The sequence below is a fragment of the Myxocyprinus asiaticus genome, chromosome 30 (assembly GCF_019703515.2).
Source record: "Myxocyprinus asiaticus isolate MX2 ecotype Aquarium Trade chromosome 30, UBuf_Myxa_2, whole genome shotgun sequence".
Lineage (NCBI taxonomy): Eukaryota > Metazoa > Chordata > Actinopteri > Cypriniformes > Catostomidae > Myxocyprinus > Myxocyprinus asiaticus.
The window spans coordinates 4,675,789-4,695,091 of NC_059373.1; the positions used below are offsets into that span (position 1 = coordinate 4,675,789).

The 19,303-nt window shown below is 36.0% G+C and overlaps 1 protein-coding gene across 6 annotated transcripts in view; it reads right to left on the reverse strand.

Annotated features, from left to right (window-relative positions):
* Positions 1-1,684: 1,684 nt before the first annotated feature.
* The window catches only part of LOC127420864 (MAP7 domain-containing protein 1-like), a 65,843-nt gene continuing 48,224 nt past the window's right edge, over positions 1,685-19,303 (reverse strand). For all 6 annotated transcript variants that reach the window (XM_051663447.1, XM_051663450.1, XM_051663448.1 and 3 more), the window contains 12 exons: positions 14,161-14,280; positions 13,349-13,491; positions 12,702-12,832; positions 11,071-11,312; positions 8,998-9,280; positions 8,613-8,772; positions 6,713-6,817; positions 5,505-5,555; positions 5,355-5,403; positions 5,093-5,171; positions 4,650-4,879; positions 1,685-2,258 (listed from right to left, as the gene is read on the reverse strand). In XM_051663447.1, the coding sequence (XP_051519407.1) occupies positions 2,248-2,258; positions 4,650-4,879; positions 5,093-5,171; positions 5,355-5,403; positions 5,505-5,555; positions 6,713-6,817; positions 8,613-8,772; positions 8,998-9,280; positions 11,071-11,312; positions 12,702-12,832; positions 13,349-13,491; positions 14,161-14,280 (1,604 nt within the window). In that variant the 3' untranslated portion in view covers positions 1,685-2,247. The remainder of the gene's footprint in view (positions 2,259-4,649; positions 4,880-5,092; positions 5,172-5,354; positions 5,404-5,504; positions 5,556-6,712; positions 6,818-8,612; positions 8,773-8,997; positions 9,281-11,070; positions 11,313-12,701; positions 12,833-13,348; positions 13,492-14,160; positions 14,281-19,303) is intronic.

The window sequence follows — 19,303 nt, forward strand, 5'->3', positions numbered from 1 at the left end:
AGAGGGTGGATATGTAAAGTGCACACAAATTAGTCCTCATCAAAAATCAAGCTTGCATAAGTTTGACACAGGGTGAATCTGTAAAGTGTACATTAGTTTGTGTACTTTATAAACCAAGCAGGCATTAGTGTGACAAAGGGTGGATACATAAAGTGCACACTAGTTAGTGCGCATCATTAGGTTATGATACACGATGCATATGGGAAGTGTTCACTAGATAGTGCACATCATAAATCAAGTGTGCATAGCATGAATCTGATAAATGGTGAATCCGTAAGTGCACACTTTTAGTGCACATAACAAATCAAGTGTGAACATTATAAATGAAATAAGTCTAATGCAGGGTGAATATGTAAAGTGCACACTAGATAGTGCACATCATAAATCAAATATGCATACATCTGACATATGTATATAGAAAAGTGCACACTAGCTAGAGCACATCAACATCAAGTGTGCATAGGTTATGATACACAATGCATATGGAAAGTGCTCACTAGTTAGCACATCTTAAATCAAGTGTGCATAGCATAAATCTGATAAATGGTGAATCTGTAAGTGCACACTAATTAGTGCACATATCAAATCAAATGTGAACATTATAAATAAAATAAGTTTTATGCCGAGTGAATGCATAAAGTGCATACTTGCAAGTGCACATAATAAATCAAGTGTGCATACGTCTTACACAGGGCGAATAGGCTACGTAAAGTGCACACAAGCTAGTGTTATCATCGATCACATTGATACAGGATGAATATGTAAAGTGCACGCTTGTTAGTGCATATCATAAATCAAGTGTGGATTGGTTAAGATACACACTGAATATGGAAAATGTCGACTATTTAGTACACATCATAAATCAAGTGTGTATAACATAAGTCTAATGAAGGTTAAAATGGTGAAACTGTAAGTGGACAATATTTAGTGTACATTGTAAATCAAGTGGGAACATTATAAAATAAATAATTCTGATGCATGGTGTGCACACTGTATACTAGTTAGTGCACATCATAAATCAAGTGTACATATCATAAATCTAATAAGGCTGAGTACATACAATGCACATTAAGTTGGTGCACACCATAAATCAAGTGTGCATAAGTCCGGGATACAGGGTGAATACATAAAGCGCTCACTAGTAAGTGCACATCGTGAATCAAGTGTGTATGAGTAAGACAGGGTGAACAGGCTAAATAAAGTGCAAACTAGCAAGTTCACATCAAAAACCAAGTGTGCAGTAGTCTGATGGATGGGTCGATGTGCAAAGTGCAAACTAGTTAGTGCACATCAAAATCAAATCAAGTGTGCAGAAGTCTGACACAGGGTGAATATTTAAGGTGCACACTAGCTAGTGGACATTCTAAATCAAGTGTGCATAGGTCTGATACAGGATGAATATGTAAAGTGCACATCATAAATCAAGTGTACATAAGTCTAAAAAAGGGTAAATATGCAAAGTGAAAACTAGATAAGTAGTACATAAGTGAATAAACACAGCGCACACTAGTTAGTGCACACCATAAATAAAGACTTTATAAATGCATGATGCAGGTTGAGCTTTGTATATGAGCTTTTCTTGTCTGATTCAGGGTTGAAAGATCGTGCTGCCCTCTACTTGCTGAAATTGATCAGTGAATCATATCACAATATAAACGAAAAATATGTACTCCCACACACAAAACCCTTTCATAAAGATTTATTCCACAGGTATGTCATAGTCAGGCAAATATACAATAAAACACAGAATATCGCCCTCCTCTGATGCTCCACACATTAAATAACGCAATAATTCAAGACATACACTTTTTCTACTTAAAAAGAACAGTACGATACATCATAACAACAACAACAATAATTCATATCATAATGATAGCCAAACATTGTGTATTTCCATGATTAATTTTCTTCCTAAAATTCATTATATAGTGACTCTTTTAAGGTGCACCACATAATCCGCAGGTGACTTTTTTAAAAGAAACTCAACAATGTTGCACCATGACACACAGTGAAATAGACAGACTTTTTGCAAACTATTTATATGTATAAAAGTGTCTTTTTTTAAGGTTCTCCTCCCCCTATTTCAGACCCACAAAGTGCTTCCACAGAAATTAGAGCTTTCAGTCTTGCAGTGTTTGTAAAGTTAATGCAGTCTAAGTTGGTTTGGCACATGTCACAGGTGGAAGCAGTTGCTCTCTTGAGCACTATAAGCGTAAGGCTTTCCTTCTCTTTCAGAGAGATCCGCACTCACAGAACCTCTGCAGGGGAAGGAAGATAGAAAATAGCATGTAAACAAATTAAATTTGGCTGTTAACATAAGTACACATTCTTTCATATTTTGTAGATGAAATTGTCACACAGAAATATACATTATAATTTTAAGTTCATAAACATTAGTGTTGAGAAATTTGAATTATCCCAGAAACTCGGTTTTGAATCTGTTCACCAAAATGATTTGTTCATATTAGGACACTGATTCATTCAGTGACCATTTCTAAAAACGAGAATGGTTCATTGAATTAAAAGATTTATTCAAAACACTGAGCCGTTCACAACGGAAACAATGGAAGTGAACGATTTGGTCACTTAAAAGATTTGTTCAAAACAATGAGTTGTTCTCGACCGAAAAAATGGAAATGAACAAGATGTTTTGATCACTTAAAAGATCCATTCAAAACGCTGAGTCGCTCACATCCGAAACAATGGAAGTGAAGGTGAGCGATTTGCTCCCTTAAAAGATTTGTTCAAAACACTGAGTTGTTCATGACTGAAACAATGGATGTGAATGACAACAATTAATTCACCAAAAAGATATGTTCAAAACAATGATTTGTTTGCGACTGAAACAATGTTAGCATGAACGATTCTTTCACTTAAAAAATTTTTTTAAAACATTGAGTCGTTCACGACCGACACAGTGGAAGACAACGAGAGTGATTCGTTCACTTAAAAGATTTGTGTAAAACATTAAACCGTTCAAGACTGACACACAAACTGAACTAAACACAATATGATTTTAAAATGTTACAAATGACTGCTAAGCTAATGTTCAATAACTAAGCTAATAAGTTCAATAATTGTATATTCTTTAATTGAACATTTTTAAACAACTCTAGACAGTTCTGCAGAATGTGCTAAAAATGTCAACTATGTTACCTTTTGCCCACTATATTACCTTTACTGGGTGACATTGTTAACCAGTAACATATTTCTCCCCAATTTGGAATGCCCAATTCCCAATGCGCTCTAAGTCCTCGTGGTGGCGTAGTGACTCGCCTCAATCCGGGTGATGGAGGACGAAACTCAGTTGCCTCCGCGTCTGAGACCATCAATCGGCGCATCTTATCACGTGGCTTGTTGAGCGCGTTACCGTGGAGACATAGCGCATGTGGAGGCTTCACGCCATTCTCTGCGGCATCCACGCACAACTCACCACGTGCCCCACTGAGAGCGAACCACATTATAGTGACCACGAAAGGTTACCCCATGTGACTCTACCCTCCCAAGCAACCGGACCAATTTAGTTGCTTAGGAGACCTGGCTGGAGTCACTCAGCACACCCTGGATTCGAACTCGCAACTCCAAGGGTGGTAGTCAGCGTCTTTACTCGCTGAGCTACCCAGCCACCTGACCAGTAACATTGTTGACGTTTTTTTTTATCATTTAGGATCTTTACTCAACATAGGGGGCCTAGAACTACTGAGCACATGGTCTCTTTGGAAATGCATTTTCAAAAATATTGAAACATTTTTAGTAATTTTTTCTTTTAAAGCGATAAAACTTGAGTAACACTGTTGACAGTCGATTAATCTACTCTTGACTCAGGCTTGGCTTTATAACAAATATTTGGGAAAAAGAGAAATAACATAACTTTAAATCCTTCATCCATGTGTTTCCTGAAAAAAATTACACCATGTTGTGCAAGTCATGTGATATTGGGACAAACGGTTCCTTTTTGAAGTGGGTGATTCAGATTGGTAACTTAGTTGACAACGCTTTTTCAGACTAACACAAAAAACTTGTAGTGCATAAAATGTCTTGATAATCTTGAAATCTATATAAAGGAAGAAGTATGAAAATCATTTATGTTTGAGGTCATTTTCATGCATATTTGCAAAGTAGAATGACCAACTCTACAAAATTGGACTGCTGAATACCAAGGTTTTATGTCCCATACACCTTATTTTTGAAGAAAAGTGATGGCTTTTCCAACAAATAATGACGTGATTTGGAAAAATATAATTATGTACTAAGAAAATAAGCATTGGTACTATATCTTGATGAAAATGCATTAAACATATATCCCACGGGCATGAAATGTAAATGCAATTATAGAATGACTCATATATAGTTAGTCTAAAGATCTTCAGCATATCACATAAGGCTACATCCACAACGTGAATTAAGGTAAAGATATGTGTGACCTCCAGACCTCCAGAATCAAAGCACATGCTTATTCGTAATTCCGAAACTTTACTGTGATAAACCATTTAGACTTTGGTTATAACCTGTTACCAACAGTCAAAAATAACATTTATAACATTTTTCGTTCATTTGAACGTTTTCAGTCCCTGGTTACAAGTAAATAACGGTGCTTTTTATGCTTTTACATTGTATTTAGTCATGCTGTTAATGAAACACAATCATACCTGCCACATGTTGAGGTTTAATAGGCCCCGCCTTCATCATGAACGGTTCCCCACCCTCAAAGGCCATGATTGGGTCAGCAGGTTGACCCTGCCCACTGCTACTGCCACTGTGATTGGACAGCTTGATGATTTCCTCAAAATCTGCTGTCTCTCCATTGGAGGAAAGTCCATTCTGATGCTTGTTGGTCTGGACACCATTAATTATTGGCGATGAATCCCAAGACATAGGGCTGAGAAACAAACATGAAATAAAACACACATTTGGGATCTATGGCTCTGATTTACAACAAAACTCAAACAATCTGGGAGTCATTTTCATTGTTTGATCTATAGTCAGATTTTAGCAACAAGTACTTTGGCTACGTTCAACATGACACTAATTACACCGATGGACCATAAAAACTATGAAACTTCTGTGCTTTGCAAATCATAACTATGCTTACCTTGTTTTCATGTCACCCTGTGATTGGTTTAAATTTGTCGCACCACTATGGAGAGAGTCTGAAGGATTTTTCTGGATTACTGAAAGACATATATTTCTCACTCAAACTCAGTAAACAAACTCTCCTCACCATTTACAGATATGTCAGATGACTATTAAGATTAATCAAAAGAGAAAAGAGTTATTATTCAAAAGCTATACCACATGCACAATACTAAACAATACATGAAAAATCAAAAAGTGTATAACCAGTCAATATTTACCGCTGTCAGAGATTTTGCCATTCACTTGCGCTGGAGACTTTGCATCCTTCTGCAAAGAAACAAATAAGTGAAGTTTATTTACCTGTCCATCTGTGTTTGTATGTGCATGTGACATACATTTAGACTAAATTAAAAACAGATTTATCCCACCTGTCCTCCTGCATCACTCTTACGAGTCCTTTTCATGATTTCCTCTAGACGCTAGAGAGGTCAACAAAGACACGTTAGTCACACTTATCTACCAGTAGGGTTATTTAACCCTTATTTTGTGTTCCGGTCATTTTGATGCAGATGACTTTTGTTTTCGTAGTTTTTTTTTTTTTTTTTTTTAATCCATTAAAATTCCTTGACTTTGTTCATATATGGTATCTGATTATTTGTTTATTTTTTTGTACAATTTTCTTTACTTTTTTGGTTTTATTTCACTTTGTTACACTTGTTGTGCTCCCGGTCAAAAATGACCGGCCATTGGAAATGAATGAATTAGACTACAAAATACAGAAATAATTTAAATATAATAGTTTAGGAGCATCCCAAACCTTCAGATGAGCAAATACGTGGATGTGTGTTTGCACACACAAAGTCCACAGACATGTGCACACACACACACACACACACACACACACACACACACACACACAATGTGTGTTGAGTGCCCTTTTTTGCATCGTCTTTCCATGTACACTCTTTGAGGAATATTTCAAGATGTACTTATCATATTATGTTGTATTTGGGTTTGTTTGAATCGGGATAGTCTGCTGTAAGTTACGATATGTCATTGTCTACATTACATGTATGTGTACTGTATGTTTCAGGAAGAAATAAGGAAAAACCTGACAAAAAGCCTCTCCTGTTTATTATATTTATGTGTATAAGTGGTCATTATTCATTTATTATGTAATTATTATTATTATTTTATTATTATTATTATTATTATTATATTATCACTATTGTTTTCCACAAGGAATATATATATATAAAGAAAAGAACAAAACCCATCATAAGTACTAAAAGAACAAAACCCATCATAAGTACTAAAAAAGAAGTTATAAAAATATCTAATGTAATATCTTGTGATAATATTTGCAATATGAGAGATTTGTAAACAGTCTTAATGGGCTGGTCATTTTTGACAGGGAACACAAAATGTGTTAGCACAAAACGAACACAAGGGTTAAATGTCTTTTTATATAGCACTGAAAAAAGTCAAATTTGGATTTTTATTTATTTTTTTAATAAAGGAGTGTCCTATGAAACACAGTGTGCTTGTGACTAATTATACACACACAGATATAGACAATTAAAACAAAAAGTATTTTGTCTATTAGCGAACATTCCCTCTTTCTCTCTCGACTTACCTTCTTTCTTTCTAGGCGCTCTTGTTCTTCTTTCTGGAAGTGTTTCTCCCTCTCAATTCTCTGTCTCTCTGCTTCTTCTCTGGCTTTGGATTCGGCATCTTCTCGCTGCAAAGAAACACTTGAAATTACATAACAAATTCGTTACACAACAAACACTAACAAGCCACGTTTAATCAAGTCAAGTCAATTTATATGTCATTTGCACAACTTACACAGGTAATGGGCATTGAAACGCTCACGACACAGCCCAGAACCCAGACAATGTATCAAAAGAGGAAATTAATTATATTATATTCATAAATGTATGTATTTATCAAATTGCATTATATAATATCAAATGGTATAGCAAAAAGGTGAGTGTTGCTTTCAATAGAGATGAAACATTTCAAGAACCGATGCCCGATATATCACACATCTAACGGCGATGTAGTCATGCCAGAAATGACTTATTATCAAGTTCAAGAATAAAACAAATTAAAGTGGACAGTTGAACTGTTTTGTCCTCCAATATATCACAAGTAGTGATTTCAATTTAACTCCCAGCCACAAGGCGGAAGCAGAGAGCAATATTTCTTCTGTGTAGGAATGGTTGTGATGTAACTGATATAAATGATATACTGTAAATTCATGGTATACTTTCTATAAGATCAGACTAGACCAAGTATCTTTCAAAGGTTTACAAGTATTTGTATTATATGTACAATAACAAATGAATAAAGTGCACTGCATATAAAGGTTCCTCTTAATCTTAAAGTCATTTGGGCTCAGATCCAGATGCTGCATCAGTTCAATCTGCTTATGTATATCTAGTGTCTTTTCTCATATCAGAAGATTAAACCTTGAGAAAATACTTTTTGATGCTTCACAGAAACCACAGATGTTCTTTGCACTGTACATCCAGAGAGCCACAGACAGCCTTATTAAGCCTGTCCTGCATCATCAAATCAAACCGCACTGCATCCCACATACACAGACAGAATACACATTACATGGGCTCTGTGCGCACTGACACAGTCCTGTTACTCTAATGATCCCATTAAGAGCATCAGCTGAGTGTTGCCCGGGGGCTCACAGGACGTCCTCTCTTGTGCACAGTTCTCAACAGCAGCTCATACACTGCAGGGACTCTTAACTGAGACTGTCATTAGAAAGCACTCACATTAAACACCCCTTTGTCTGCATGTGCCTCGGTCACCTTGATGCTTTATGTTAAAATTGAACGATTTTACTGAGGACTGCACTGAAATAAAGTTGGTAACACTTTAAAATAAAGTTCTATTTTCTCACATTAGTTAATGCATTAGGTATCATGAAGTAACAATTAACAATATTTTTAACAGCATTTATTCCTCGTTGTTAATTTATCAAAATTTTGTTCATTGTTTGTTCATGTTAGTTCATGTAATTAATGATAATGAGTACAACTGTAAAAACACATTAGTGAATGTAGAAATTGTATATTATTATTATATTATATTAAATTAGTTATTTATTATGATACATTATGTATTAGTATAATATTTACTATTATTACATTGCTATTAATATTATCTATATTATATTATTATCTAATTATTAAAATAATGTATTATCATTTTATTATTTATTATTGCATTATGAATATATATATATATATATATATATATATATATATATATATATATATATATATATATATATATATATATATAAATATAATTTTATTTTATTTTATTTACCTGCTTGGCCAATTAACAGAAATGTAACTTTAGAAATGTAATATTTAATATTTTTTTAATAATACAATTAAATTAAATTAAATTTTTGTATAATGAATGCTTAATGGTATAATTAATTCTAGTCAACTGATCTACATAAATTAGTCATAAATGGAGTCTATTACCCATCATGCTCTGCTCACCTGTCTCTGGAGTCGCAGGTTTTCCTCCTGCTCGGCTTGTGCTCTCTCCTGCGCCTCCCTCTCCTCCTGTAGACGCTGCTGCTCTGCCATGAAGCGCGCCTCCTCTTCCCTTCGCCTCCTCTCCTCCTCCTCACGCTTGGCGTGCTCCTCACGCAGTGCTCTGAATGAAGACAGGACTGTATTAGCATTTATAGTCTAGATAGTGATGACCAAACACATTTTGTCTCAACCACAGATGGTGCAACTACGGACCGTCTGACCAAAATCGCTTAATTCTGATTGGCTGGTTTAAACAAAATTTTGGCATTGTTGTTTTTAGACCAAAGCTTGTCAAGGCTGGCAGACCAACTCTAATCAGTTAAGACCAGCAAACCAAGTAACTGACCTGCTCCTCTGCTCCTGTTCTCGTTTATCTTGTTCCTCTCTTTCTCTCTGCTCACGGGCTTGACGTCTCTTCTCCGCCAGCACCCTGGCTGCTTCCTCAGGGTCACTGGTCCCAGCTGTTGGCTTGGCAACCGGAGGTCCGGGCTCTGGAGAGAGAGATCTAGAAGGTGTGGAGACCACTTTGGCCACCTCTGGAGTCTGAGGAGCTGTTTTGATCGGCGGAGAGACAGTGGAGGGCGTGGCTGGAGCAGAGGAGACGGTGATGTCAGGAATACTGGGTGTTGCTAAACCAAAAAAAGAGGAGAAATGTTTATAAAACAGTGCAGGCCAAAGGAACAGATATTTCATAAACTCGTAATAATAAATAAACTCCTTAAAACACACTTTTTACTTTCTTAATAATTAGTAACTAATATTTTCATGTCAGTTTAGAAAAGTACCGACAGCCTTGTGAGTGGATAATTTTGTACTCTAAACATGAATTTTGTTGTAAATTATTATGCATTTCTCCGTGAATATTGTGCAAAATAATTAAATATTAATTTCATTTTAGCTATTTTGTAGGGTATTGAATAAGGTTTTTACCATTATATATTTATATATAATTTTTTTACATGGTTTTCTGGAATACTTGATTCTGATTGGTCACTTACAGAATTCTGTGGTCAGATATTTTTGTATGACTGCTAAACGTTATAATTAGCTGTCGTCCCAAGCAACCGATGTTCTACATAAATTAGTCATAAAACACACTTTTTTACTTTTCTTACTATTTAATAAAACATTTTTTTTTACACACTTGGCACTCCCTTGAAACTTCAAGGTAGTTTATGTTTCAATTTATTTAGAGCATGTAGTCTGCAATATTACTTATGCTGGTTAAATCAAAGATGCTCTAAATCCAGTCTAAGTACGTCACTTCCTAGTGCTTGACGCATGCGCAGAGCACAAGATAGCACTATTGGAAGTGCTATCGAGCTTGAAATCACAATCGCCAAGGAGACTGCTGATGTTAAGATTTATAGTGAAAAAGAAGTCATATTTTGGTCTGTTCTCACCCAAAACCAATTGGATCGCTTCAGAAGACATGGATTAAACCACTGGAGTCCTATGGATTACTTTTATGCTGCCTTTATGTGCTTTTTGGAGCTTCAAAGTTCTAGTCACCGTTCACTTGCATTGTATGGACCTACAGAGCTGAAATATTCATCTAAAAATCTTCATTTGTGTTCTGCAGAAGAAAGGAAGTCATACACATCTGGGATGGCATGAGGGTGAGTTAATGATGAGAGAATTTTCATTTTTCGGTGAACTTTGACTTTAAGGCAACTAACTAGACAAAACTAACCAAGAAGCCCTGAGACAAAACACAAAATTGCAATCTAAATCAGATTACAATCGTCATTAAGTTATTTATGATGGTGTTTTTAAAATCTGTATGGTTTAATGACATAATGTCAAGACTAACAGCACTATCAAAGTTGAATAAATTGGTTTTATTCCGAGAATTATGGAATGTTGTCTCTACACAGAGATAGCACTCACAAAGCACAATAGAGCACAACAGTGATCGCCCACTTTTTCAGCCACCTTGGTTCCAGAAGCATTTTTCTCATATATTGTTTTCCATAGGGATTTCATAAAAAATCCTTCATTAAAGGGTTTAAAGCCATGAACCGAACCAATCAGCCACAAGGTGAATCACAGTTTTAGTAAAACATTTTTTTTATGCTCTTTGTATTATTTGACAAAATTACCAGTTGACTGGAAAAGAGGCACAATAAAAATAATCACAAATGAGATTTACTTGATTTTGCTTTGTTTTCTTTGCACATCGCATTCTTACACTTTTGTCTCCTTTGTAACCAAGTACACTAACTTTTTGAGAAAAAAAAAAATTATTAAGAAATGACACTGCAATTGTTGTAATTTGCATACATACACACACACACACACATTAAATGTGCATTTGAGAACACATTCAGCTGTCACAGAGATTTATCTGATAGTAAAAGCAACTCTTAAGAGCTCAAGGAAGCATCTTTGCTTTGGTCTTCATGATGATCACACTCACCATTTGTCTCCTTGGGAAGGTCAGCCTGACTGGGCTCTTTCTTTGTTTCCACAGCGACAGCAACGACGGCAGGTTGCTGCACGCGGGCGGGAGTCTGAGCTCGTTTAGGTCGGGTCTTGGTGCCAGGAGGGGTCCGACCAGAAGATGAGCCGGGTTTAGAGGACACTGTGGGGTTGGGGGAGAGTGGACGACTCCTGGGGTTCGCAGGTGAAGACGATCTGTTTTTGGCTTTGACATTTGGACTGAGAAGAGATTAAGAACATATTACAATCTAGACTAAAAACAACTGCCTCCAACACCAATTCCTAACCAGGTACAATCTGATTGAGTGACAAATGATAAATCTCATCCATGGTAACCAGAGTCCTGCGCAGCCCCACCCACAATGAAACCTCACTGGTCCAAATCCCTGCTAACAAACTAGATTTTTACTAGGGCCGAAAATTTAACATGTTAATTTAGAGCAATTAATTATACAAAAATGGATGGAATGCAAATACCTGGGACAGATTGATAAACTCAACTGTAAAATGGATCGCTGTGGACTGTAGGCCAGTTGTAGGCATATGTTCAAAGATATGGAAATAAAACAAACAACATATTGACTTTTTGTATTGTCTAATCAACACTTTACTGGTCTGTCACAATAATGTCATGTATTTGAATTATCTGAATTTATATATATCTTTAAAAAAAAAAATATATATATATATATATATATATATATATATATATATATATATTTTTTTTTTTTTTAATTAAACATTTTAATTATTTATTGAATTATGTTTATTTTTATTATATTTTTTATTTTATTTATTATATTTACTCGTCTGTCACAATAATGTCAAGTATTTGAATTATCTGAATTTATATATTATTTTTAATAAATTACAATTTTAATTAAAAATTATATTTATTTATTGAATAATGTTTATTTTTATTATAATTTTTATTTTAATATATTATAATAAAAATGTAATTTGAATTTTAATTATATACTGAATTATCTTTATTTGGGGTGTGGGGGTGTTCTTGGCAAATAGGCTTTATTGGTCCAAATCTATTCTAACAAACTAGATTTTTACTAGGGTCGTCAATTTAACAAAATCATTTAGTGAGGTTAATTCTATAAAAATGAATATATGCAATTCATTCGATTAATTAATTTGCACATCATGTAATTTATTCAATAATAAAAAAAGAATCTATTGACAGCTCAAATTTGTACAATTTTTTTAAGAAAATTTGGAGATTGCCCATGCAGCTGTCGCCGCCATGATGCTAGGGTGTTTTGGGTGTTCGTGAGGGCATTTCTATGTGGTTGCCATGGTGTTCTGAGTGGTTGCTAGGGCGTTATTAGGTAGTTGCTAGGGTGTTCTGGGTAGTTGAGTAAAAAGTGAAAAGAGTCCACCCCCATGTCTCTATAATATTCTGGACTATTGAAATGACTGTCCTTCAGTGCAAGTCTATGGGATTTTATAGTGTTTTTGCAAGTCTATGGGAACTGTTTTGTTGTCCGCCAGGAGAAAATCATAAGTTTGATAGGTTACAAAAGTAATGGCACCCCTCTCCTCACTCAACAAGCCACACAATTTGTGTGTGTGTGTGTGTGTGTGTGTGTGAATCACCAGGCTTCTGTTTTTGTTCTGGTTATGCTCTGGGACTGTCTCTTCTTCTCTACTTGATCTTTAGACAGAGCATTCTTCTCCTTTTCATTCTCTCGTTCCTTGTCTTTCTTTTCTTTCTTCTTCTTCTCAAACTAAATGCCAAAAAAGCAATGCATTAGTTTCAATGGGTCATATCATGGATAATGGAGATTGATGTACTATGTAGACATACTTTAGCGTTCACTACACAAAGTACCCTCCCTAGTTCGCCCAGGCCATTTATAAAAACTGCTACATTTGTGAACTACACTGGTAAGTGAAGATTCACTAATGATAGCAGAGGTCTTAAAGGTACAGTAGCAAAAACAGCATGTTTAATTAAGTGAGAGCGAGGGTGGATAATGATCTGCTTTTGGTGCATGAACCTTAACATTATTAGTTCAGTGTTAAATGTTTAAAGTTCATTATATTGAATAACATTGTTTGTGGATGTCAGGGGGAAAAAAGTGTAGAATAGTGTAGAATATGGCCCTTTTAATACTTAGTATATTGAGATTTCTTCACATTAATAGCTCTGATTATTTTTTCTAAATTATTTTTAAAAGTTAATAGTTCATGACCTGAGCGTGTTGTTCTGTGACTGGACTTGTTTGTGTTTACGTGCTTACCCATGTAGCGTTGCGTCTGTGTTGGCGCTGTGTGATGTCAGGCGTGCTGGTGGAGACTCTCCAGCGTTCAGTGTTGTGCTGGTGAGGACGATGATGAGAGCAGCCCGTCAGAGGAGACACAGACGAAGAGCGCGAACACTGATCTGAGATCAGACACAGACATCAACAAAGACGATACTTTATATAACCTCAAAACATTACAAACTGATCTGAGATCAGATAGAGAAGATGTCTCATTCAGTTATTTGATCTCAAAACACTACAGTATATACTGATCTGAGACCAGACAGAAATACAAAATATATCAAAAAATTGAGAATTCCGTTTGGGATATCAGATAAACAATTACATCAGGTATAAAATACACACATTAAGCGAACTGCAAAAATAATTTTCTTACTCAGTATTTTTGTCTTTCCAGTAAAAATATCTAAAAATCCTTAAAACAAGAGACATTTACTTGAGAAGCAAAATGACAACATATTAAGTCTTGTTTTCAGAGAAATCTAACAAAATTAAGTTAGGGTTTATGCTTAAAACTAGAAAACAATGCCCAGTGGGGTAAGAAAAATACACCTAATACAAAGCAAGGGCATAGCCAGTAAATTATTTTTGGGTGGGCCTCAATAAAAAGGGATTTGGCAAGTTTTCGACCAATAATTTTTTATTTTTTTTTTTACCAAATTTTCCTTAAAAACATTCAGAAAGTTCTTTCACACTTTCAGAAATCAGAATTTATGCATTTTTTAAACGATTTATGAATATATATTTTAAGTCAAAGAATAATCTGGGTGGTATAATGTGTAACTCACGGGGGTCACTGCTGTTCTGTAGGGTGGCTACGCTCCGACTCCGAGCCAGAAAGGAAAGAGTAGGCATCATCAGTCTCTCCACAATGCGGCTCTCCCACGGGCTCAGATGCAAACTGCGGGCTGATACAAGAGGGCACATCAACACACACGGACACATAGAGCAGGTCACTTGACAAAGGACCTTCAACCACTCAGCTGGCTGTTAGACCCAACGACAGCTTAACCAATCAGAGTTGCTGTTTTGTCAGGAGTGCCTTTCGTTGAGAGAACACTGAAATCAATTTTTTTAGACTCTGCTGGTCTACTACTGGAGACCTAATCTACACTATAAGTTTTGTGAATGCTCATGTCTTCTAAATGAGTGAACAGCTGTGATTCTGATATGCACGCACGCACACACACACACACACACACACACACACACACACACACACACACATGTTGATGCGGCTATCCTTATAAGGACTCTCCATAGACATAATGATTTTTATACTGTAAGAACTATAGATTCTGTCCCCTAACCCTAACCCTACCCCTAAACCTAACCCTCACAAAAAAATTCCTGCATTTTTACATTTTCAGAAAAACATTGTTTAGTGTGTTTTTTTATGCAATTTGAATTATGGGGACACTAGAAATGTCCTCATAAACCACATTTATAGCATAATACCCTTGTAATTACCAGTTTGTGACCTAAAAAATGTCCTCGTAAACCATCCAAACCCGCCCACACACACACACACACACACACACACACACACACACACTTGGACACTCCCTTGAAACTTCAAGGTAGTTTATGTTTCAATTTATTTAGAGCATGTAGTCTGCAACATTACTTATGCTGGTTAAATCAAAGATGCTCTAAATCCAGTCTAAGTACGTCACTTCCTAGTGCTTGACGCATGCGCAGAGCACAAGATAGCACTATTGGAAGTGCTATCGAGCTTGAAATCACGATCGCCAAGGAGACTGCTGATGTTAAGATTTATAGTGAAAAAGAAGTCATATTTTGGTCTGTTCTCACCCAAAACCAATTGGATCGCTTCAGAAGACATGGATTAAACCACTGGAGTCCTATGGATTACTTTTATGCTGCCTTTATGTGCTTTTCGGAGCTTCAAAGCTCTAGTCACCGTTCACTTGCATTGTATGGACCTACAGAGCTGAAATATTCATCTAAAAATCTTCATTTGTGTTCTGCAGAAGAAAGGAAGTCATACACATCTGGGATGGCATGAGGGTGAGTAAATGATGAGAGAAGTTTCATTTTTGGGTGAACTTTGACTTTAAGGCAACTAACTAGACAAAACTAACCAAGAAGCCCTGAGACAAAACACAAAATTGCAATCTAAATCAGATTACAATCGTCATTAAGTTATTTATGATGGTGTTTTTAAAATCTGTATGGTTTAATGACATAATGTCAAGACTAACAGCACTATCAAAGCTGAATAAATTGGTTTTATTCCGAGAATTATGGAATGTTGTCTCTATACAGAGATAGCACTCACAAAGCACAATAGAGCACAACAGTGATCGCCCACTTTTTCAGCCACCTTGGTTCCAGAAGCATTTTTCTCATATATTTTTTTCCATAGGGATTTCATAAAAAATCCTTCATTAAAGGGTTTAAAGCCATGAACCGAACCAATCAGCCACAAGGTGAATCACAGCATTACAATCCTTTATTTAAACCAAAAAAGTATTTGAAAATCAGACAAAAACACAAAGGTACAAGACTGTGAACCTACCGTCTGTCATGAAGAAATGAACTTTTCTTTTTAATCGAAATAAAAACAATTAATTTTAAGGTGTTTATTATAAGTATAGAATCAAAATATTTAAAGTATATTGCAAAATATTCAGATAAGTACAAATATATAAGTAGTTTGAGAGTGTAGAGAGATTGACTCGGTTGTTATTCACAGTGTGATGGAAGTGGGCGCTCGCTACAGAGATCTTTTGGCGCGCTTTGATTGCCAGGACTCTCTGATTGGTCGATTTGTTTGCTCAGGATCATGGGTAGTGTAGTTCATTACCAGGAATTCCACTATTAAACACGATATTTTCAAACTGATGGTTTTAACAGTAGCATTTACAATCAAGTGATAACCTCAGAAGTCACAGTAGGTCTGTCTTTAAAGGATAATAATATATCATTAAAAAAATCTCTTATGGATATATGTGAAAATTAATGGGATTTTTTTATTTCCAGAACCAGACTGTTGCACTCTATAGAAATTTCCATGACTTTTCTAGGCCTAGAAATCACAGTTTTAAAATGTCAAGGTTTTCCATGACTGTGGAAACCCTGGATATGTTGATGTATTACATTAATAAGACAACAATAAAATGAGATCAGATAATTTGGGCTGTCACAAAGATGATTGAATGACAGTCATTGCGATCAGACTCTGCAGAGATGAGACAGTTTCAATTAGTCGCTTCTCTACAGACATGAGAAGACACGTGACGAACATGTGATGTGACGAAGGAATTAATCTGTGGTCTTGGCTCCACTCCTCCACCAAATCACCATTTTATCCCTATAAATACAAACACACACACACTCCCATTCAGGCACAAACGCACTTCAAATTCAATACACACAGTATCTGACAACCATGTAACATTCAAACAATACTGTGTATCAAAACGAATCCTTGTTCGCAAGCATCACAGCGAGTAACAAGGTGGTGCTCCAATCTGACACTTTGGAAACACAACAAAATTTACAACATTTTGTGACAGCTGGTCACTGGCTGTTGCTAGGCAACAGCTGCCTTTTTATTCCACCACTGCGGCAAAACACTGCTGTTGCCTGAACTACTGTAACAGAAGGCTTCATCATGATCTATCATTTAGATTGTTGCTTCAAGACAATCTTCACACCGTACGTTATAAAATGAAAAGTGGATGAACAAATACAGTAGCCATGGTAGCCTCTAACAGGAACATAGTTATAAATCTTGAATGTCAACTATCTCAGTAACAGCTCTGGGAGGTCTTTTTTTTCTCTCCCAATTTGGAATGCCCAATTCCCAATGTGCTTTTAAGTCCTCAAGGTCGCGTAGTGATTCGCCTCAGTTTGCCTCAGGAGGACGAATCTCAGTTGCCTCCACGTCTGAGATCGTCAACCCGCGCATCTTATCACGTGGCTTGTTGAGCACGTTGCCACGGAGACATAGCGCATGTGGAGGCTTCACGCCATCCACCGCGGCAACCACCACGCGCCCCACCGAGAACGAACCACATTATAGTGACCACGAGGAGTTTACCCCATGTGACTCTACCCTCCCTAGCAACCGGGCCAATTTGGTTGCTTAGGAGACCTAGCTGGAGTCACTCAGCACACCCTGGGATTTGAACTAGCGAACTCCAGGGGTGGTAGACAGCGTCTTTACCACTGAGCTACCCAGGCCCCCTCTGGGAGGTCATTTCTAATGATAGAGATGTAGATTTCTAAACACTAATTTCAGACTATGAGCTATGCAGTTAAGTACTACCATGCACAATGCAGTTATTATGTTGATTTTTGTGCATCTGCACAATCATAAGTTGCTACATTCAGCTGTATGTGGATTCCAGCGTTCTAAAAAGCCATTATATCCTTGCAGAGAAAATTACAGAGACTATGCTCAGAATAGCATAGTACCATACTAATTTTACTATATGTATGAAGTATGCCATTTCTTGGATATTGCCTACAGGCTATTGGTTGAACCAGTGTTGTTATATCAAACTAACCAACAGATTGCAATTCCGTTTGTGGCATAATGTTGATTACCATAAAAATGTATTTCGACTCATCCCTCCTTTTCTTATAAAAAAGCAAAAATTGAGGCTATAGTGAGGCACATACAATGGAAGTGAATGTGGCCAGTTTTTGGAGGGTTTAGAGACAGAAATGTGAAGCTCATAATTTTTTTAAAGCACTAAGAAAGTTGTGACAATTGAGCTGTAAAGTTGTTTAAATTGTCGTTTTTAGGGGTGTTTCTGGTTTGTAGGGTTTACGCGTTACAACGTCATGGCAACAAAGTTGTAAAATTGGATATAACTTTCCACAGAAAAGGTTATTAAGAAATGTTTTTCACACCAAAATCATGTTAATATGCATATTGTTTACATCTTGTGGCTATACTTTTGAATCAGTATTTTAATGTTTACAAATTGGCCCCCTTCACTTCCACTGTAAGTGCCTCACTGGAACCAAGATTTTTACTTGCTTTAAAAAGAAAATTAGGAGCGAGTCTAAATAATTTTTTTTGGTAATCAATATTACGCCACAAATACTGTCAATGGAGAGTAACCTGTATTGAACCAGGAATATTTATTTAACCTTTAAGACATTTTTACACAGGAATGGATAAAAAAATGAAAATAACCACTAATGTGACAACAATGTAGCATAATACTGTTTAATATGTGTATCGTTGCTTAATGCAAACTATTTCACATAATATTTTTTGAAAAAGGTAGGCAGTAGTTTAAGCTGCACAGTGTGCTAATATTTCATTCCAAATATTCAGCCAGATTTCACGCCCATTGCTGCTTCTTATGTATACTTAAAGGTTCCCAGATGTATGACTTTCTTTCTTCTGCTGAAAACAAGTGAAGATTTTTAGAAGAATATCTCAGCTTTGTAGGTTCACACAATGCAAGTCAATGGTGACAAACATTTTGAGGCTCCAAAAAGCATATAAAGGCAGCATGAAAGTAATCCATCAGACTCCAGTGGTTGAATCCATATCTTCAGCAGCAGTATGATAGGTGTTGATGAGAAACAAATAAATATTTAAGTCATTTTTTCTATAAATTCTCCTCCCTGCCCAGTAGGTGGCAATATGCACAAAGAATGTGAATCACCAAAAACGGAAGAAGAAGAATGTGAAAGTGAAAAAAGAGATTTATAGTAAAAAAAGGACTTAAATATTGATCTGTTTCACATCCACACTTATCATATCGCTTCTGAAGGATATGGATTAAACCACTGAAGTCTTATGGATTACTTTTATGCTGCTCTTGGAGCTTCAAAATGTTGGCACCCATTCACTAGTATTGTGAGGACGTACAGAGCTGAAATATTCTTCTAAAAAAGTACAAATCTTTGTTTGTGTTCAGCAGAAGAAAGAAAGTCATA